General features: G+C 40.7%; 2 protein-coding genes across 15 annotated transcripts in view; one reads left to right on the top strand and one right to left on the bottom strand.

The window, feature by feature from the left end:
- The window catches only part of YARS1 (tyrosyl-tRNA synthetase 1), a 29,343-nt gene extending 22,899 nt beyond the window's left edge, over positions 1 to 6,444 (bottom strand). The window contains exons 1-3 of one of the 2 annotated variants that reach the window (XM_047872985.1): positions 6,240 to 6,444; positions 2,829 to 2,975; positions 2,514 to 2,689 (exon numbers count right to left, since the gene is read on the bottom strand). In XM_047872985.1, the coding sequence (XP_047728941.1) occupies positions 2,514 to 2,689; positions 2,829 to 2,975; positions 6,240 to 6,404 (488 nt within the window). In that variant the 5' untranslated portion in view covers positions 6,405 to 6,444. Of the gene's footprint in view, positions 1 to 2,513; positions 2,690 to 2,828; positions 3,036 to 6,239 lie in introns of both variants that reach the window. The other variant, XM_047872986.1, reaches the window with a different exon arrangement.
- S100PBP (S100P binding protein) overlaps positions 1 to 21,817 on the top strand; it is a 46,388-nt gene that overhangs the window by 4,253 nt on the left and 20,318 nt on the right. For 2 of the 13 annotated variants that reach the window (XR_007155097.1, XM_047872999.1), the window contains exons 2-6: positions 13,005 to 13,117; positions 13,814 to 14,658; positions 15,293 to 15,381; positions 17,064 to 17,167; positions 20,790 to 20,817. Coding sequence is in view for 12 of the 13 variants with exons in the window: in XM_047872999.1 (XP_047728955.1) it covers positions 13,816 to 14,658; positions 15,293 to 15,381; positions 17,064 to 17,167; positions 20,790 to 20,794 (1,041 nt within the window). In the remaining variant the exon portion in view is untranslated. The other 11 variants (XM_047872987.1, XM_047872993.1, XM_047872994.1 and 8 more) reach the window with 10 other exon arrangements.

Raw genomic sequence — 21,817 nt, 5'->3', positions numbered from 1 at the left:
ACATCTCAAACACTCTTACAGTTTTTCTGTCCATCTCTCTAGGCTGTATTCTAGGCGAATCTCTAGTTTTCTCTTCAACTTTATTCAGTCTAGAGTTGATGCCTTCTATTGAAGGCTGGTTTGTGGGGCTTTTTTGCTTTTTTAAAGTTTATTTATTTACAATCTCAACATCCAACATGGGGCTTCAACTCATGACCCCAAAATAAAGAGTCACCTGCTCTTCTGCCTGAGCCAGTCAGGTGCCCCTGTGGGGTTTTTTGTTTTGGTTTGGCATTAATGACTAATTTTTACATTTCTAAGATTTCTAAATGATTCTTTTTATTTCTATACATTCATTTTCATTTCTGCCTCTGTTTTATAATTTCCTTTTTAAAAATGGATGTTATTCCTTAGCATGTTAGATCTATGTCGTTTTGTTAATATCACAGATAGAACACTCAAAAATGGTGGGCAGCTTGGTTTAATTCTTGGTATGCTTATATTCTAATCTCCATAGGCCTGAAGTTTGATAAAAGTCCCTAAAGACCCAGGCAGGTGACTAATAGTGCCCCCATTCCCTGGCTCTACTCTCCTTGATAGGTAGGGATGGGAATAGGAAAAGGGGAAAAGCATTCCTTTATGCTTTGGCTTTAAGCAGTAAGCCTGGTTTGTCCCCACTGCCAGCTTCCTGCCTGGAGCCCAGCAAACCTGTAACTTCAGCCCAACTCACCAATTTGCATTTCAATTCTGTGTCTCTTACCACAGAGATATTTGGCTTGTTTTTGAACCTGGCTATGTCCTTTGTTTTTTGTTTTTTTTTTTTAATGTTTTTATCATTGCCGTTGTCTGGAACAGAGGGAGTGCATCAAAGTGCACACTTACAAAGCCATCTTTCTTTGAAGTCACTTTTGTATATACAAAAAGATCAAGTGACTTTGAAGCAAGGTAGCTTTATTTATTTATCCCATCTCCTCCTACCCCAAATTCTGTTCAATTCTAGAATAAAAACCTTGCCTGAATCCTTCACTGTTATGATCCCGGTACCTAGAACAGAGTCTGGCATATAGTAAGAACTCAATAAGTGTTTGCATGACTCCTTCCCTCACCTTCTTCAGGTCTTGGTCTAGTATCTTCTTATCATAGAAGTCTTCTCTAACCACTCTATTCAAACAGAAACCCCCCACTCCCCAAGAACTTTCTCTCCCCCACTCACCTGCTTTGCAGCACCTATCACCATCTGACACACTATATATACGTTACTCGTTCATGTGTTGTCTTTGGCTGTATCCCCTTGCTTAAACGTAAGGCCCGTTAAGATAGGGGTTTTTGTTTTAGTTTACTTCTGTACACCCAGGACCCAGAACAGGGCTTCCCATCTAATAAGTGCTTCATAAATATCTGTAGAATAAATGTAAATATAAACGGAATCTCAGGCGCTCTACTGAAACTGTGGATTCAAACATCTGTGTACGTTAGAGTGTTATGTGCCTTATTTGAAACTTTAAATGTTCAAAGTGAGGAAGGATAAAGAAAATTATGATCAATGAAGTAAAAAGAGAAATGAACTTGTAAGCAAGAGATCTGCGCTCACATCCTGGCTCTTCTACTTACTGAAAGTATAAACTTGAGAAAGTTAAATCTGCATGTGTTTCCTTATCTGTGAAATAGGACATACCAATGCTTACCTTAAAAAGTTGTTCTGGGGTGCCTGGGTGGCTCAGTTGGTTAAGTGCCCGACTTCGGCTCAGGTCATGATCTCACGGTTCATGAATTCGAGCCCCACGTCAGGCTCTGTGCTGACAGCTTCGAGCCTGGAGCCTGCTTTGGATTCTATGCCTCCCTCTCTCTCTGCCCCTCCCCTGCTCACACTCTGTGTCTCTCTCTCAAAAATAAATAAACATTAAAAAAATTAAAAAAAAAAAAAAAAAAAAGTTGTTCTAAGGGTTCACATGCAAAAGTGACCAGTAGAGTGATACATAGTTTAATTGAGGTTTTAAAAATTAAAAAAAAATATGGAGATTATGAGGCGGCAGGGAGAAATGACTTAGGAAATTACTTAAGTTAAAAATATTAGGACAGAAAAATTGTATCTTTGCTAATATTACAAGTATGAATAAAATTGATAAACGTATGAAGCAGTAAAAATTGTTGGGGAGGTGAGAAACAAGTGAAATATTTTTCTTTCACATTTATTTTATCATTATTTGCTGAGGCTGGAGGCTGGAAGGAAAAAGAGAGGCTGAATTGTTTATCAATTCATCACTCCTCCATATGCTGGGAGCCCAGCAAGGCCAAGGACTTTGCTTTGGTTACATTTGTATCTCCAGCAAAATGGATAGTACACAGGCCTTCACAAGTCAGTACATTTTTGATGGATGAGTTAAGAGGACAAAGAGTATAAATTTTTTAATGGCTTTTAATTGGTAGGGCCAAAGCACTGCTAATCCAAATTTACAGAGTGCCTGGACTCCACAGGACCTGTAATTAGCTAGAAGCATGAGAGCCACAAGGAGGGTGGATGATCCAGAACTTACTTGCTGAGCTGGTAATCAGTGCCTTTGACGAACCTGAGCTTCTCCAAGGGCACACCAATGCTCTCCAGCATTGCCTTGATCACATTCTCATAGTAGCTGGTTCGGAGTTCTAGAAGTTCCCATGGGGCTTTCATGTTATCCAGGTAAGCGTGAAGGTCCGCAAACAGAATCGTTACCTGGTCATAACAGATGAGGGACCGCCAAAATGTGATTCTGTCCAAGTCCCTCCAAACACCCCTCTTTCCCCTGCCCTTGTTAAATCTCTTTCTTGGCCATTCCCCAGGGAACTCCTTGATTTATAACCTTACTTCTTACCTCACATCCTGCTTTCAGGAAGTCTGCAATCTTAGACATAGGCACGAAGTAAGCCACGTGTGGCTTGCCTGTGGTTGCTGTTCCCCAATAAACTTTAAGCTCCCGCTCCTTGAGTATCTCCTTCAGCTTGTCTTCCCCCAGAACCTCCTGTTGTGGAAGCAGAAGAGCTGGTTTAATGCTGGTGCCCCACCTTGCTCATCCTTTACCCTGTGGCAAGGAAAACAGAAGCATGTGTCATTGGGGGGTCTAAGCTCAGAGCCAGCAGGGAGGTCCAGCCATGCTCTCAGTGTCAAGTGACAGTCAACCTAAGTTGGTGCTGTTGCCAGTGAAATGCCACCATGTTAGAAAACTGGACACGTCCCTACCTGCATGATCCCTTCCATCTACTCTAACTCATGTTCCTTCCTTTCATCGTCAACTTCTTGAAATAGCTGTCTCTTCTTCTGGTCTTTATCCCATGTTGCTAAATTCAATGAAACCTTTTTAGTCCTCACTCCCTCCCGGAGCACTCTCCTCTTTTGGTCCTCCCCTATTTTATTCTCTTAGTTGTCCTCCTACTTCTTTGGCTGGTGGCTCAGATTTCTTGGCAGCGGTTCTTCTTCCTAATCATTAAATATTAGCAATCCTGCGGCACCTGAGTGGCTCAGTCAGTTAAGCGTCTCATTTCGGCTCAGGTTCTCATGGTTCATGAGTTCGAGCTCCGCTTTGGGCTCTGTGCTGATAGCTCTGAGCCTGGAACCTACTTCGGATTCTGTGTCTCCCTCGCTTTCTGCCCCTCCCCCGCTCGCGTGAGTGTGTGCGCGCGCTCGCGCTCTCTCTCTCTCAAAAATAAACATTGGAAAAACATTTTTAAAAATTAGCAATGCTTGCAGCCCTATCTCTTCTCTTCTTACTCTACATTCTCCCTAACTGATCCCTTTCGAGTTGCTTCAGTTACTACTCATGAGCTACTAACGACCAAATTTCCTGCTCATACCCATATATAGAACAGTGTACTTGTTATCAACCCAGTTAATTCAAACTCAGCATGTTCAAAATTAACCTCATGCTCTCACCTTCCCACCTCACTCCCCACCCATCTTTTTCATTTATAGTTTCACCCCAGCGCAGTAAATGGTAACTATCATTCACCAAGTTGCCTAAGTTACCCCAAAGCTCCTAAATCCTCCTCCTCTCTGCCTCCATCGCACTTCCCTGGTCTAGGCCATCAGCTCATACCAGGACTACTGTAAACAGCTTTCTAACAGCTTGCTCTCTCCAGCCCATGTTCCAGAAAGCAGCCAGAGAGATCTTTAAAACTCAAAACTTGATTAACTTGTTCACCTATTTAGATACTGTAATGATTTCCTTTTGCCCTAAGACAGTATTGGAAAAATCCTTATAGGTCAATATGCTGCTAATAAAAGAGATCTTAGTGTCTCTTCAAGGGATGGTTTGGGGAGGCTGTTGGAAGCCATGAAAGACAAAAACTGTTTTGCTGGTTTGAATCACCTGTTAGCAGGACTTATTAAAATCCTGTTTCAAGGTGGCTGGATGGTGGATCCTGCATTCTCCAAGCCCCTGACTATTTGGACACTTGGAGAGTTCTTGCCACAAGGTCATATTACTTACTCTTGAAAACCTGAGTGAGTCATTGCCATTAGCTCTATTTATGCTTTGTCCCCAACCAGTATTATTTTGTGGAAAGAGACTAGGACAAAGGATCTGGCTAAGAGGAAGCATGCAAAAATTACCGATTGAGATCAAGTTACGAGTAGAAAGAACCCAAATGTCCACCAACGGACGAATGGAGAAACAAAATGTGATATATCCACATAATGAAATATTTCTCAGCCGTAATAAGAAAATTCTGATAGGTGTGACAACATGGATGAACTCTGAAAACACGCTAAGTCAAAGAAATGAGACATAAAAAGCCACATATTACACGGTCCCATTCATATGGAATGTCCAGAATAGGCAAATTAGAGACGTAAAGTAGATTAGTGTTTCCCTATGGCTGCGGGGAGTGGGAAATGGGCAGTGATTGCCAGTGGGTACAGGTTTTATTTTGGTGATGAAAAAGTTCGGGGCGCCTGGGTGGCGCAGTCGGCTAAGCGTCCGACTTCAGCCAGGTCACGATCTCGCGGTCCGTGAGTTCGAGCCCCGCGTCGGGCTCTGGGCTAATGGCTTGGAGCCTGGAGCCTGTTTCCGATTCTGTGTCTCCCTCTCTCTCTGCCCCTCCCCCGTTCGTGCTCTGTCTCTCTCTGTCCCAAAAATAAATAAACGTTGAAAAAGTTCTGGAATCAGATAGTGGTGATAATTGTACAACCTTGTGACTATACTAAAACCCACTGAATAGTATACTTTAAAAGAATGAATTTTATGGTCTGTGAATCGTATCTCAAAAAAGGTAAAAAGAAACCCAAACTGTGGCCGAACCGATGTATCACTGCTCTTAGAATAAACTCCAATTTTAAGCATAACTTGCAAGGCCTTCATAACCTGGTTCCTCCTTACCCCTTCTCAACAAACAAGTAAAATATATAGTACGTCAGATGGTGATAAGTTATATGGAGAAACAACAAAGAAAAAAGCTAGAACAAGGGATGAGACAGTTCTGGTGGCAGGGGGTTTGTTATTTAAATGAAGTGGTCAGGAGAGGCCTTCCTGATAATGTGACAACAGAGGCCTGAAGGAGGTAAAGAAATGAGCAATATAAATATTTATTAAGGGTTTGATCTGCACTTTGCTTATCCTACTCCTGCGAATTTAGCCTTCTCTCTGAACCAGTGTTCTTTCTCCCCTCTGGGTCTTGACCTGGGTTCTTACCTAAAATGCTCCCCGCCCTCCCCCCCCCCCCCCCCCCCCGACCCATTCTTCTGCTGGTTAACTTCTACTCCCGCAGTTCCTGGAAACAGCAGGAACAGATGTGGAGTGAAGTGATTTGCATCGCCAAGGCGCAGTTCAGAGATCACTTCCTCAGCCTTCCCTGACACTGCCCCAGCCCTCTCCCCTAAATTCCTCCCAAAGCTCCACGGGTAGTACTTGACAGTCCTTGTTTCAACTGTAACTAAGTGCCTGAATTATGGGTTATTCTTAACGTCTGATTCCCTCTCCAGACAAGCCCTGGGAGGGCAGGGCCCTGACGTATCGCCTGGCACATAATAGGGTGGGTGGGGTAGCAGCCCTAGATTCAAAGCTTTGCTCAATACAAGGTGACTGCACACAGGTGAGCCCACTGTCATTTCTGTGGGACCCAGATGACTGCTGCTTGACTGAACGACTGACCGACCAACCAGCAGTCTCTCTGAATTGCCTCGGTGCGGAGCCCCCGACCCCACACAGTTAGGACCCTGTAGTGGCACTCAGGGTCACTGGACCTCGAGCCCCCCAGTCCTTGACAGCGCATTTCCAACCCCGAGGCCCTACCTGCAGGTTCCGGGTGATAAGGTGCAGCTTCTCTTCAGGGCTCGGAGCGTCCCCCATGGCACCGTCGCCCCTGCTTCCCGCGCTCAGGCCAGCACCGCGCCGCTTCCTCGGTCGCCGCCGCCGCCGCGTGCCGGGAAGTGGCACGCGGGCCCAGTTAGGTTGCATCAGCTGAGCTCGTCGCTCGGCTTGCTCGGCCTGGACCCTTCGCCTGAGAGCGGCCAGGGAAGAGTCAGGAGCAGCTGAGAGTCGAGCGGGTCGATGAGACGAGAAGGGGAGGAGCCAGTAGGCAGGATAGGCGGTACGGGGGCGGGGTCGCCGCGCCTGCGCGGGGCACAACCCCCTGAGGGGCGGGGCGGCTTCCTGCCAATCACTGCCTGTTTGCCCTCCCCCTTGCGCTGGCCCAGTTGGCTAGGGGTGGGGGAGGTCGGGGAGGGGGCGATAAAATGGCGCAGGGGGCGGAGTGAGGCGCAGTCGTTCGCACAGGCTTCGGCCCCGCTTCCGGAGGTGAAGAGCAGGAGGGATGAAGGGGTCAGCGTTCCCGGCTGGGAGGGGGGATGGGGGCGCCTGTTGCTTCTCCAGGGGGCCGTACATGTCTGTCCACCCTGTTGAAGGGTTAGGAGGCCTTCGCCCTGCTGGGAAAGGGCTCGTTGTCGTTCCTGAGGTGATGGCGGCGGGAGGGGGAGTGTCCCTGCGCCCCACCTCCACGTCGGCTGGCGACAGATGCCCCTCACCCTGCTGAGGAAGAGGGAGGCTGTTGGGTCACCAGCGAGGTGGAGAGCGCCGTCCGTCTCCCTGCCCAGTGGGGGTGGGAGGATGGGTGTGTTAGGTGGGTTGGGGGTGCTGCTGCTCCATGCCCCACTTGGGGGGCTGTTGCTAGGGAGAAGATCGTGGTCTTACAGCAGCCCCTTAAGGGCGGAGGAGAGGATGACCCACCCCTAGGGCTGGCGGGGCGTGGGTCCCGCGGAAGTGTGGGTGTGGGTGGTCACTATCAGGGTGAGGGGTGCACCACCGAGGCCTGCGGAGGAGGTCGGTTTGGCCCCTCCGGGGGGAGGGGCGCGGAGCAAGCCCGCGCTTCTCCCGCCTTCCACCGGGAGGCGGGAGTTTCTTGGTGTTTTCGGGGGAGGGAAGAAGGGAAGAGAGAAGGCCCAGCCCCAAGGGCGATGCTGTGCTGGGGCCGTTGCATTCGTAAGGAAGAGCAGGGGGAGCCCAAGTAGTGTCCTACGAAGGGTGGACTTGGGCCCGGAGGGGTTCTCGGGACTGGTGGTGCTACCAGTTCTTTCTTGGGCGGAGGGAGGGTAGTTGGCACCGCAGCGGGGGCCCCGGAGAAGGGAAAGAAGTGATTGAATTGCTCACCTGCTGCCCCACCCTGATCTCCAGTTTCTTCTGGATTTGTTAGAGGCTGCGATCTTTGGCAATCCTGCCTAAATTAGTTTAAAGACATTTTCTTCTAAAGAAGAAACCTGTTGCTGCATTTTTTTAATATTTAGTTTTTATGCCCCTGTGGGATGAGAGTCCTGGAATCCATATCTAGTGAAATGTTAACCTAAAGCAGAGATTTCCAGCCCTAGGTTGTTTTTCTGTCCTACGGTGTTTCCAGTTACTTCAAAGGAAGTTGCAGAATTCTTACAGATAATTTCAGTTCACTTTGATTTTGTTTAAATGTTATGCCCATTTTATAGAGAGATAAAGCCTAGTGAGTGTCTTGTGCCGCGTGCCTCACATGTATTGGATATGGGAAAGGTTGGAAATCAAAGGCCTGTCCCTTGGAAATATTCTTTGCTCTTGGCCATAGCTTGGTAATGGTCTTGGTTTTAGAACCTTGAAAGAGGGATATGGGGTTGTGTCTGGTGTTGCAGTTTTAGTGGCCTGAATAAAATAAGGCTCTGTGCTTTAAGGCAATAGGTTTTCTTAGGTACGATAAAAATAGAAAGGGAACCAGTTTCTGAGGTTGCAGCTAGGTGGTTCGAGAACAGAGCGAGGGGGTGGTAAACTGAAGTGTGAAGAAGGGGGTGGACAGGTGGGAGAGACATGGAAGGACAGAATAGGGTCACAGAAGGGATGGGGAGCAGAGGAATAAGAGACAGACTTGGAGATGGGAAAAATACTCTTCCCTTAAAAATAAAGAGATCTCATTTTAGGTGGCAGTTACAAAGCAAGTGCCAAGAAAGTCAGCTAATGGTAGAATGGCAGACAGAGAAGTACTAAGGCCGTCTTGTGGAACTTCATTTTAGAACTTAATTTTATCTGAGTTTTTTTTCCCCCCACCTCTTGCAAATTCATTAAATACCAACTTTCATTAGTATAGGGCTTTTAGGTTTAGAGTGCTTTCATAAACATCCCCTCATTTGATCTTCATAATCGGTGTTTGAAGTTAACAGTGTATAATTATCCCCCATTTTTCAGATGAGTGTTCTCATCTGTATTGAGGTTCAGAGACTTTCAGTGACTTGCGGAGGTCTCTGAATTTTAGTGCAGTTCCTCTATACAAGACACTTCAGTAACCATTAATTTGCAGGATTTGCCTGATATTTCAGACGTGCACACAGCCTGGTCTTTGATTCAGTGGCAATATGGTTGAATGCTGGGTTAAACTAGAAGAGATTAGAGTATACTGGATAATTTCTTAACAAGCAAGGACCTAGGGGGAGTTCTCTATTAGATTAGCACTCTTTCCTACCATTTCTATGCTTCCTTAAGATTCTCTAGGGGTCAGGGAGGTGATGATGTGGGATGAAATAGAAACTATAGCCAGTACTTATTTAGCTTTTCCATTGTGCTTCTATTGTGCTAAGTGCTCTATGTTCACGGTCTCATTTAATTCTGGCAAAAACACTATGAGGTAGCTACTGTGATGGTCTCTATTGTACAGAAGAGGACATTTGAAACTTCAGAATGTAATCATTGTCTTTCTCCACTGGCTTCTTAATTTAGAAATATTTTTATTCAATATTTTAAGCATATGAAATTTGTAGGAAGTAACAAAATAATACCATTATGCACACCATTCAGCTTTATCTTTCTTATTGATGTAGGCAAGCTGAATCTGAGGACTCAGAGGGGTCTGAGGCTCAAGAGAGTCCTTGGCTTAGTTCAGGATAGAAATCAAATGTGAGCCAGGAGGAAGTGAGAACAGAGTTCATTGAATAGTGTAAGTGAGAGAGTAGAGCAGATGGAGTGTCTGGGAGACTTGGAAAAGGAAAAGTGAGTCTCTCTGTCACTTGGGGTTATGAATTTATATTGGAAGGGGGTCCAGGGTGCATGTTCTTTCAAGAACCCAACATAGCCTCTGATCAAAAGTGAGTGTCAGGAGAACAATAGGTGTTATTCCATAAATTACCAAAGGGAGGAGGTATTGATGCCAGTGTTGGCCAAGGTTTGGAGCTAATGTCCTGGAACATGTTTGGGATCCAGTTGTCTTAGATGTTATCAGGTGTTTCAGGGCCTAGGATGGAACTTAGAGGAATGATTAACTTTCTTGCCTCCCCCTTGGAATGGGAACATAACTTCCTTTATTTTACTTTCATTATGTTGCCATATTTTTTTTTAAGTAGTTTCTACACACCTAACATGGGGCTCGAATTCATGACCCCAAGATCAAGAGTCTCAAGGTCTACTGACTGAGCCAGCCAGGTACCCTCCGCCATATTTCTTGGAGGTCTTTTTGTTATTTATTTATTTATTTATTTATTTATCTATTTATTTTTTAAGAAGTAAAACATTACAGATAGAATTGAAGGTACTCATGCCCCCTTGACCTTCCTCTTCCCTCTCTACCACCAGAAGTAACCACTATCCTGAATTTTGTGCTTCCTAGTCCCATGCATATTTATTATATTATATAATATAATATATATCTGGTATATATCTATCTGGTATTGTTTCTTTAACAAATTGCAAGGAAAAAAAAGATGGGGAACCTATAGATTAAAATATAAAACATGTCAGCCAATTGCAGTGTGTGGACTTATATGGAAACCGATTTTTTTCAATCTTAAAAAATAAGACATTTATAAAATAATTGGAAACCTGAACCATGTATTTTATGATAAGGAATTCCTGTTATTTACAGATGAAATGATGTGATGCCTGGGATTTGCTTCAAAATAATCCAGTAAAGGGGGGAAGTGGATGGGACAAGATTTACTATGGGCTGATACTTGGGGCTGAGTGGTAGATCTATGAGAGTTTGTTATACTGTTGTGATTTTTGTATATGTTTTAAGTTATGTATAATAAAAAGCATTTTTAATGAGGAAATAAAATTGTGGAGAGAATGATTTGTGCAAGTTAAAAATTATCTGTATATTGTGTTGTTTTGCATAATTTTGCTCCCAAACCTATTGGAACATTCTCTGAAAGAAACTCAGAAGAGCCAGCTCTGTGCTTCTGGATGTCATGTAGTAGAGGGATTGATGTTTTCAGTTCTTGTGAAGGATATTGATCCTATGTGTGCACAGTAAAGTTTGCCAATAACCATGATTGTCTTCCAGTGAGGTTTGGCTGCATTCAGGAGTATTTCTCATGTTCTTCTGTTCTACCTGGGAAGTCCGGGGAAGCCTGTGTTTAATAAAGTGGCTTAAGTTATTTTTGCTGAGGGATTAAAAGCCCTCTTCAGTATCTTTATCTTTCATAGTATGTTAGAGAGTGTGAAATTGGAAAGCTCTGCCATTTGCTGACTGACCCTGGGCAAATCTCTGACAAGGGTAGCAGGAAAAAAGCATTACCTTTGGAATTAGACCTGGGTTTAGATCCTTGTTCTAGCATTATTAGCTCTGTGTGCTTGGTTAAGTTACTTCCTGCCTTTTTTTTTTTTTTTTTTTTTTTTTAAGATTTTATTTTTTAATCTCTGCACCCAGCATAGGGCTCGAACTCACGACCCTGAGATCAGGAGCCACATGCTTTACAGACTAAGCCATCCAGGCACTCCTCTTAATGCTTCTTAACCTGAGTTTCCTAAGAGTGAACATTTATTGAACTCTTCATTTGGGCAAGCCAACTGCTTGAACTAGACCTTTTGGAAGAAGTTTGAATGAGAATGGAGATAGTGGCTTAGAAAGGGCTTCTCAGAAATAAAGCTGCTTAACCCGGTGCCTATGATACTTGTGCTTTACACCTACAAACTTTACATATAAACTTTTTCTTACTGCTGCCTAAAGAAATAATATAAAATAACCCAGTCACTGTGCAGAGAAATTACTTTTTCTTCATAGAGGCACCTGTTTCAGTGCCTGCAGTGCCTGGAACTCTCTCACAACAATGCTGGAATATTGGTAAAATAAGATAAAAAGTCTCAGCAGCCCTAAGTTTAAATGCAACAGAAAGCTTAGTTTAATATTGTGGAGTTATGTTGAGTGAAATTAGAAGTCGTAAAATGTCTCGTAGTGACTGGTTTATAATAGGTACTTAATATTTCTTTTTGTCCCATCTCATAAGATGGGTAAGTTTAAGTTCCTTCTTTAATTTTTTTAAAATTTATTTTACCCCTAGTTTTGTTGAGATACAATTGACATATAGCACTGTATTAGTTTAAGGCATACAACATAATGATGTATGTACATAATGCTAAATGATTACCACAGTAAGAGTAGTTAACACATACCAACTCACAGTTATAAATTTTTCCTTGTGATGAGAACTTTTAAGATCTACTGTCTCAAGCAACTTTCAAATATAAAAATACAGTATGGTTAACTATGTAAATCCTTTCTAATGCTAGTGTTCTGTAATACCTCTCTTTTTCTTCTCATTCTCTAGTACTTTATTATTCATACCATTTTATATTTTCTGATATTAGTGCATAACTTTCAATGTTGTCTTCCTACCAAGGTAGGAAACTGTATCTTTGTTTTTAAGAAGTCATATAGAAATATGTCTTGCTCAGTATTGTGTGATGATAGTAGCTCAGAAAATGTTTTCTGAAAGAGTGCATGAACTAAAGCTAAAATTCAGAGTGTGAAGGAAAAGTGGGGTGGGGGGAAATCACAGTTAAAAGGCTAACAGGGAGTTTTTGAAATTGAGTTTAGTGTATAAGCATTTCTTAATAGCTTCTCAGATGTTGACGTGATGTGTGAAATACAAGCTTTATGACCTTTACCATCTAGAAAATAATTTCGATTAGGTCCATCACTGTGTAAAAGCTAGGTTTTGATTACATAAGTAATATACAAATATTCAAGTAGAATAGTTGACATTATTCAGAATGACACTGAAGTCTTCCCTTGAGATCTCTTGGTCCCATCATAGGTTATAACAGTCATCAGTTTTATATTTTTCTGGATCTGTTCTTTGCATTTATATATAAACTGAAAATGAGATGTTGGTATGTGTGATCATGATGAACTTCTAGATCTTGGTGGGATCTTAGACATTGCCTAGTCTGCCTTCCCACCCCTTTCCCATTTTATAAATGAGACAAATCCAGGGATTTAGTGACTTGCCCAAATTATTACAGCTGGTTAGTGACAGAACCAGGACTATAAGCAAGGTCTCAAGACTCCCAAGCCAGTATTTGTCTTACGGGAGCAGATGATAATTCTCAAGAAAGAACAAATTGTTGGGAGGAACAAAACTAGTTCCTTAGTTGCATAATTTTCCCTCTAAAGATTTTTCTTTGATGTTCTTGACTCAAAATCCAACTTTCTGGTATTTAAAAAAAATCAAGATCAAAATTAATAGGTGGAGCACCTTAAAGCATAATACAGTTGACTTTGTAATTAGCAGAGTTGAAAGTGATGAGAAGATCCTCTAATTTTCTTTGTGCCTGCAGGAAGGTGGGAGTCAATCATTTTGACAAGTCTCCTGAAAGGAACAGCTAGCAGGAGCTGAAACCTTTTTCCATTTGGTCTCGTGGCAAAGAGATCACGCCAGCAGCTCCACACAGTATGGAAGACAATTCTTGTATTCTTAAAGTTTTTTTTTTAACTTTAAAAGTTATACGTGTTTGTTTTTTCAAAGTGTAAACTGAAAATCCAAGCATTTTACACAATATATATTTGTTTTCCTTCTATGTTGTGGATATTATTCCATGCTAGTATATAGTGATCCATTTCATTGTGTTTTTAAATAGTTGTAAAGTATCCCATAGAATGAGTGTACCATGATTCCACTAAATAGTTCCGGTCATGGACATTAAGGTTCTCTCCAATATTTGGCTATTTTGAATAATTCTGCTTTGAACATCCTTATAAATGTATCGATGTGCATTTGTATAGGTACTACTGTAGGAAAAATTGCCAGAAGTAAAATTGTGGGGTCAAATGGTATTGCAAATTACTCTCCACAAAATATTGTGCTGACTTAATATTCTTACTCTGATTGTGAGAGCGCTTGTTTCCTACATCCTTACCAACTTAGATATTGTGACATCTTAATTTTTACTATTTTGTTAGGAAAAAAGCATGTCACTGTTCGAATGTGTATTTCCATGATTCTGGTAAGGTTAAATATCTTAAAATTCTTTCTCATGTTATAAGTCATGGTGCAAAGAATTTGAAATATTAGGATACTACCTCTATAAAACAGAAGTTGATATAGGGATTTCCTGTACCTTGGTGAAACTGTTTCTTATTTTTCCAGATATGACTTGCTCACTAGTGCCCTCTGAACAGTCTTCTGGGACTTCTCTTTTGCCTAAAGACAATGCCCCATTTTCATGGGGATCCTCGGATGAGGATGGATTGGATGACTCCTTGCTGGATCTGTCTGAGGGAGAAGAAGATGATGGCCATTTCAGTTTCACAGAGGAAGATATTCAGGAGCTCTTGAAGGATGATGACCTATCAAATGAGCACTTTTCTTGGGGAGGAGGGTTGCTTAAAGATGACAGCAGTCACGTTGAAAAGGGAGGGAAAGGGGATCAAATTCTATTTGATACTTCCCAAGAGAAAAATTCATCATACACCTTGGGACCAGTAGCTGAGACCCCTGGCCTCTTAAAACTACCTCAACTAAGTACATCAGTTGGTCATGGCCCAACTCCTACTAAACCGTTAAACAGACACTTTGCACTAGAAAAGAATCTTGTAAAAGTAACAGTTGCACCATTTAATCCAACAGTTTGTGATGCTGTGCTTGATAAGGACAAGACTGATTTATCCAAAGATCTTGAAAAGCCCTCCTCCCTTGGGGAAGAGATGAGAGAAGATGGTCTTAGCCTAAATGAGAGCAAACTCTGCACTGAGTCTGAAGGGATCAGTCCTAATAATTCTGCTTGGGATATGCCCCCGCTCTCTTCTCCAGACAGAAACTTTCAGCAAACTGTGTCTGATAAAAATATGCCTGACAGTAAGAAAGCTACACCTGTATTCTCTCAGATCTTGGACAATTCAGAGACTCCTCATTTGGGGTCATCCTGGAAAAATGGATCACATAAATCAAATTGTGAAATGACGTTTCCAGTTGTTTCCAGTTCATCAAACAAAGTACGTATATTTTTTCAAGGTAAAGAGAAAAATTATTTTCATTCACAAGCTGTATAGCAAAGCTTTGTATTCATCAAACAAATTGGGATTTGAACCCTGACTAGAACTGTGACCTTGGGAAAATTATTTAGCCTCTCTGTTCTCTCATATTTCTTATCTATAAATTGGACTAAATAATACTTCACACATATATGGTAAGGATTAATGAAATAATGTCTATATGGTAACTGGTATATACTATTAAATTGCTATTATTGGCTAATTACTAAGATAATGATGATATTACTATTACTTTTCCTTTTTTGGGGGTTTTAACTCTAAGTCTCAATCTCTGGTTGCTATGCTAAATGAGATACAGCACCTGATCAGCCACTGAAGAGCTAAAAAATCTTCGACAATTTACCTAACCTCTTTAAGCCTGATTCCCTGTCAAATGGACATACAACTTAGGGTTTCTTTCTTTTCCTTAAAATTAGTTATTATCTCATTTAAGGCATCTGCTATAGTGCCTGTTACACAGTAGGGTACAGGAATATGCCTTTGTAGCCTATAGTTTAAGAATATGTCTGTAAATGGTGTTTTCAGTTTTTTGTTTGTTTTTTTTTTTATGACTATCTTCTGCTTTGAATGAAAGCAGGATGTTCTTGACAAGGATTCTGGGAAGCCGAAAGTCAACGAGAGAAGACTAGGCAAAGTCATACCTGTTCTGCAAGCCAAAAGAAGGTAACAGTATGATAATATTCTGGTTTCTGTTGGTTCTCTTCAATTTCTGTCTTCCACTCCTCCATTTCCCCTTAATGTGGAATAAAACCATGCACCAGGAGTAAGCATACTTTAAGTTCTGAGACCACTAACGTGTAGCTGTCTAACCTTGGGCAAGTCAAATAATCTATGTTTATTTGTCAACAAAATGAGGCGAATGATGCCTTCCCTGCTGTTTCTCACAGTTATTTTGAAGAGTCAGAAAGACCTATTAGTGAAAACACTGTATAAATGTAAGATTTCTTTTCCTGTGTATGGGGAAGCCTGGTCACAGGTACGATAGGAAGTTAGAATAATTTGAACACAAACATTAAAATACAACTATGAGAAGATCATTTAGTCATCTCTTCCAACTTGAATGCAGCTGTCCTTGAGGGAAAATTCTAGTAGAGGTTGCAGATTTGGGTCACTTTACAATCTGTTCTCTTGTTGCCAGGAGATGGCAGTGTCTCTACATGGGCCTTTTCAATTAGCAGAGCTTTTTTTTTTTTTTTTTAATGTTTATTTATTTTTGAGAGAGAGGGAGACAGAGTGTGAACAGGCGAAGGTCAGAGGGAGAGAGGGAGACACAGAATCGAAGCAGGCTCCAGGCTCCAAGCTGTCAGCACAGAGCCCGACGCGGGGCTTAAACCCACGAACTGTGAGATTGTGACCTGAGCCGAAGTCAGATGCTTAACCGACTGAGCCACCCAGGTGCCCCATAGCAGAGCTATTTTTTAGGTTGAGTCAGATTGACTTCCCTACAAAGGGATTAAAAAAATTTTTTTTATTACACAGATATTATATTTATTTTGCTTTAAATTTTTTTTAAGTTTATTTTGAAAGAGAGAGAGAAAGCACACAGGGCAGAGGGAGAGAGAGAATCCCAAGCACTCTGCACCACCAGCACAGAGCCCTAGCAGGGCTCAAACCCACAAACCACTAGACCATGACCTGACCTGAAGTCAGGAGTCGGAAGCTTAACCAAATGAGCCACCCAGGCTCTCCTCTGCTTTAAATTCTTTTTAATGTATTAGAAATAAGGCTAAAGTTTCCTTTGACTGCTATCCTTAATCCCAGTTTTTTTGTTTGTTTTGTTTTCTTTGCACAATTGAGGGAAACTTGGTGAATTACTTACAGTGGAAGTTATACCAAAGAGCCAAGTCAGGCTACTTAGAACAGTTATGAATTTATTATCTCCATATTCTAATCCACTGACTCCATAGTACAGTGCAAACAGGATGAGCAAGGGCCAAAAATTGTTCTTGCCAAGGTCACCAGTATTCTAACTGCCACACCCAGCTGGTTCTTTTTGGTCTTTATCTCTTTGAGTTTTTCTGTGGCTCTGTGAAGTTATTTCTTGATTAACCTTGAATTACTCAACAAGTGCTTACTTTCTCTGGGGACTGGATAATCTTCACTTTCCTATGCCTTGTTAACAGGAGGTTGTATCTGTTTCTCATCTTCCTTTTTTTCTCAGCTCCATACTTGATTTCAGCTTTATACTATGTGACTAACACTGTCTTCTGTCACTGGATCTTAAAGAGTATTTTGCCTCTGAAAGTTAGTTGTTCTAACTGATCAGCAATATATGACTTCTCTCTATAAACACTACACTCATGGTTCTAATGGGCTGTTTTTCCTCCCGGTTTGCTTTGTTCAAGGACTAATGTTCCGACGTTTTCACAATCAGATCTAGAAAAGCAGAAGCAAAGTTATCTCAAGGAAGTCATTGCTCATATAGAACACCCAAAGGACACTAACCAAGGTAACATGGTAACCAGAGAATGGCATGTAAAAGATGTGATGGGACTTCTTTTTTTTTTCCAGTGTAATATAGATTAAACTGGGAGATTATTTTGAATTTTCTAAAATCGATGAGAAAGATAACTTCTTTACCCGAAGATTTTTACTTTAAAAGATTGCCTAACCAAATAATTCCCCAAGTGGTTTGGCTAACCTGTATTAGAGAGGGGTCCAAGGAGACTCATACCACTATGTGAAGAGTGCGTCTTCCATGGCTGAGGGCTGTAACCAGACCTGTAGTTTTCTGATAGGGAATTTTTTTGTCTGAAAAATAGAAGTGGATGACCAAGGGCTGCTTAGTAATCACTAGTGTTTTATGTAGAATTATTTATTTTCCCTGTTTCCTTCAGGATTTAAATGTAAAAAGGCAGGCATTTCAAATAATATTCTGTATTTGCATTTGAATAAAAGCTCCTAAAAGGTTTTGACTACCTTCCAGATTCTTCAAGCTGAGTTCTCCCTAGTTCATTAAAAGCTATTACAAAGCAAAGTGGCCGGATTCTTTCTCCAGCCCTCAAAAGATATAGGCCCTGTTATCATTCATCCTGGACTAGTAGCTGGTGGGAAAACTCCTAAAGGGAGGGGAACTTGTGGGCTATACTGAAGGGGCTGAGGTTAGAGAGGTACTGATAAAAGTTATCTTCTCCTAAATATCACTCCATATTTGGTCATCCTCAGCTTCTTTCTCTATTCATTTAGCAAATCTTCCTCAAATATTTTCAGTGATGCTAGGTTTGAAGATTAGGAATTTGAAATGTAAAGAGGACCAAAGTAGGGTCCTAGCTTTCTAGGAATTGATAGTCCAGAGAAGGTAAAGATGATTATACCACAATATTGATTAGTGTTCTAAGAGAATTATGTATAACGTGCACTAGGAACAAGGAAGAAGCCCTTCTGTTTGTGTTTGGGGAGAGTGGAGGACACCCTAGGTAGGCTCCATGGGGAAAATAATTCTGTTATTCTAAGATCTGTCATAAATTACTAGTAAGAGTTTTAGGAGAATTCTTGACCAAAGATTCGGAGGAGACTACTCCCATCCCTTTTTTTTTTTTTTTTTTAAACAAATCTTTAATTAGTAGTTTTGGAACTGAGGCATCAGCCAGAAGAAGTTTTTTTTCCAGGTCCTTTTATTTTTTCTTCAAAGACTTCATTAAGGAATCAAATACTGCTTGTACTGATGGCTCAGCCCTCTGCTTGTGAGATCTCTTTGTTTGAACTATTTTAAAGTTTTGGTTTTTTTTAAGTTTATTTATTTAGAGAGAGAGAGAGGGCGAGAAAGAGACTCTCAAGTAGGCTCCACACTGTCAACACAGAGCCCGACGCAGGGCTCAAACTCATGAACTGTGTGATCATGGCATGAGCCAAAATCAAGAGTAGGATGCTTAACCAACTGAGCCACCCACGTGCCCCTTGTTTGAACCATTTTAAAGGTCTGGTGGAACTAGAGACACCCCTCTCCCATCGGCCCAGACCCCCTCGCTGCGGGTCATTAACTGGAGGGGCAGATTGAAAGAAGTTTGTGTGTGTTTAACCTCTGTGGAAGAGACTTGAGCATTGCTTTTCCCTCTGTGAGGTGACTTTCTTTTATGTCCTAGGCAATTCACACTGATGATACCCAATTATATTTCCCTTCTCGTTTGGGGCATTTAGAAGAGAAAATTTCACAAGAAACGCAATGAGCAAGCTACTCATGTTACAGCGTCTTTCCAGTCTCTTTCCCACTTAGCAGTTCCTCTCCCACTTTACCATAATAATCTATATCCCATAAGAAACAGCTAGAATAACATGCATAGGGGAAAGACAGCATACTTTAGTGGTTGAGAGAGTAAAGTCTAATCTAGAGTTAACTTCTGGGTTCATACCCTAACTCCACTGCTTACTGGCTCTGTGACCTGAGCCAATAAAACTCAGTTTTCTCATTTGCAAAATGGGTATAATAATGAGGTTTAGCATATGTGAAAATTAATACTTGTAAGCACAAGTATAATGCACAGAACAGTACCTAGCCACTAACAGTACCTAGCAGCCAACATTTATTGAATACTTGGTATTATTTGCAAGAAAGGGTATCTTTTCAAACTGAAGTTTTTATAGGTAAAGTAGTATGATGTCAGGTGTTTGTTTTCAACTCTTAAAAAAAAAGCCAAAACCCTGGAAAATTAGAGGGAACAACTTTTACAAAATGTTGATTAATTAAGCTGAGTGATAGTTATGTGGGGATTCATTATATTTTCTACTTTGTTTTTTGTTAATTTTTTTTGAAACATTCATTTTTGAGAGACAGAGTGGGAGGGGGAGGGGCAGAGAGAGAGGGAGACACAGAATCTGAAGCAGGCTCCAGGCTCTGAGCCATCAGCACAGAACCCGACACATGCTCAAACTCACGGACTGTGAGATCATGACCTGAGCTGAAGTCGGATGCTTAACCAACTGAGCCACCCAGGCGCCCCTATATTTTCTACTTTGGTGTGTATTTGAAAATATCCATAATAAAAGGTTATTATTATTATTTTTTAAGTGTGTTTTTTAGGGGATTCTTTTTTGAATTGCCATCATCACCAGTTTTATTCTAAAAATTTCAGAGTCCTCTAGCACTTGCTTCTGCTTTCCAGGAACCCAGTGTGATACCATGTTTTTGTGTTACTTCCCACTGCCCACTACTCATGCGTCCAAAGTTTAAAGATTCTGTACAAAATTGCAGAGGAGAGTGGGGATATATTTTATTCCTCCTCTATTTATATATGAAGTAAAGAGTAGCCAGAAACAAAAAGAGGAAGCATATAGTGCCTCCTGTCCTTTTTGATATGTTAAGTGCTATTTCACCTTGGAAAAGTATAACTCTCCAGGTTCTTTATTAGAAACAGAGAAATTAGTAATGTAGTTCCTGTCAATTCAGTTTGAGTTCTCTCCATTGGGTTAATGTTCTTTCACTTTATCAATAATGTGTATGTTATTGATACAGAATATGATAATACAAGTCATCCTTCAACTCCAGTATTCTAATATAAATATAATCTCTTTTTAGTTTAATGCCAGGTGAGTCTTTAATAGCATTTACAAAGAATTACCAACTACTTCCTTCCTGACATTCCAGCTAATGGAAAACTTTATATGGAATTATAAGTTCTTAGAGTAGAAAAGGAGCATTAAGATCTTCTCTTTAATCTCCTAACATATAAATCTGTTCTGTATATCTTTGCCAAGTGACCATTCAGCTTTTGCTTAGAATTCTAATAACACAAAACTCATTAACTCATGAAGCAGGCCATTCATTGTTTAAAAAATTCTGATTGTTAGAAAGTTATTCCTTACACTGAGACAAACTCTACTTCCCTATAGTTTCCAGTGGTAGTTCCTAGTTGTGCCCTCTGGGATCACAAAAAATAACTATTCTCTTCCATATACTTAATGTCTTCTAAGGACCTTTTCATGTTAATTATCTCAAATTAAGATTTTTAATGATTACAAAGTATTATATAATTTATTATTCCATTTGGATAATTAGGTTGTGCCCATTTTCATTAGTAATGCTGCAGTGAACATTCTGGTCAATAAATATTTATGTACAACTCTTATTTCTATAGGATGAATACCTAGAAGTGGAATTGCTGGGTAAAGTATATAAATATTTTAAAAACCTCTGTTACATGTTACCAGATTGTCCTGCCCCCCAAAAAATGTATTAATTTTTATTGTCACCAATTTGATAGGTAAATTTTAACATATTTTGTTTTAATAATTAGTGAGGTCAAACATTTTTTATTTATGTTTATTGGAAATATATACTTGATCATGATTTTTAAAAATCATCTAGTATCTAGTTTATATTCCAGTTTCCCCAGTTGTCCCCAAAATGTCTTCTTGTAAACTGTTCAAACAGGATTGAATCAAGGTTCACGTGTTTAATTATTGTCTCCTTAGTCTCTCTTAATCTAGGTCACTTGTTTTGTAGATTGTCTCACATTCTGAATTGTGTCTGATTGTTTCCCTGTGGTGTCATTTAACTTGTTCCTCTATCCCCTGTATTTCCTATATATTGGAAGTTGGATCTGGAGGAGGGTTTAGATTCAGAGTAAGCATTTTTGACTGGTATAATTCATAGGCACTGTTATGTATTCGATCTTTATCAGATTAGGGGACACCACACAGTAACAGGGTGTTCTTTTTTTCTTTTTGGCATGGTGTTCTAACAGTGATGCTAAGTTTGATCACTTTGTTAAAGTGTTAACTGTCATATCTTTCCATTGTAAGGTGCATTTTCCCCTTTGTAATTAGTAAGTCATCTGTGGGTGTTGCTTTGGTATCATTTGAATATCCTGTTCCACAACAATTCTTAATTGTTTTAGTATTCATTGATGATCCTTGCCTAACAGCTACTACACAGAGAATTGCATAGAAAGTATTCATTTTCTAAATAATTTCTAATATAATTTCTTTTGCAATGAATACCTTCCATTCTTCTATAAAGATTTTTTTAGTATCACTATTACCTCATAGATTCTTAAAAATTAATGTTACAGTGGTCATTATATATAGTCATTACTTTTTAAAATTCTGTTTGTCTCAAGTTTGACCAGTGGGGACTCCTTCCTTCAAGTGGGCTCCTGTGTCT

The sequence above is a fragment of the Prionailurus viverrinus genome, chromosome C1 (genome assembly GCF_022837055.1).
Source record: "Prionailurus viverrinus isolate Anna chromosome C1, UM_Priviv_1.0, whole genome shotgun sequence".
NCBI lineage: Eukaryota > Metazoa > Chordata > Mammalia > Carnivora > Felidae > Prionailurus > Prionailurus viverrinus.
Note: the sequence above shows the minus strand (reverse complement) of the source record. Positions and strands in the feature narration are given on the sequence as shown.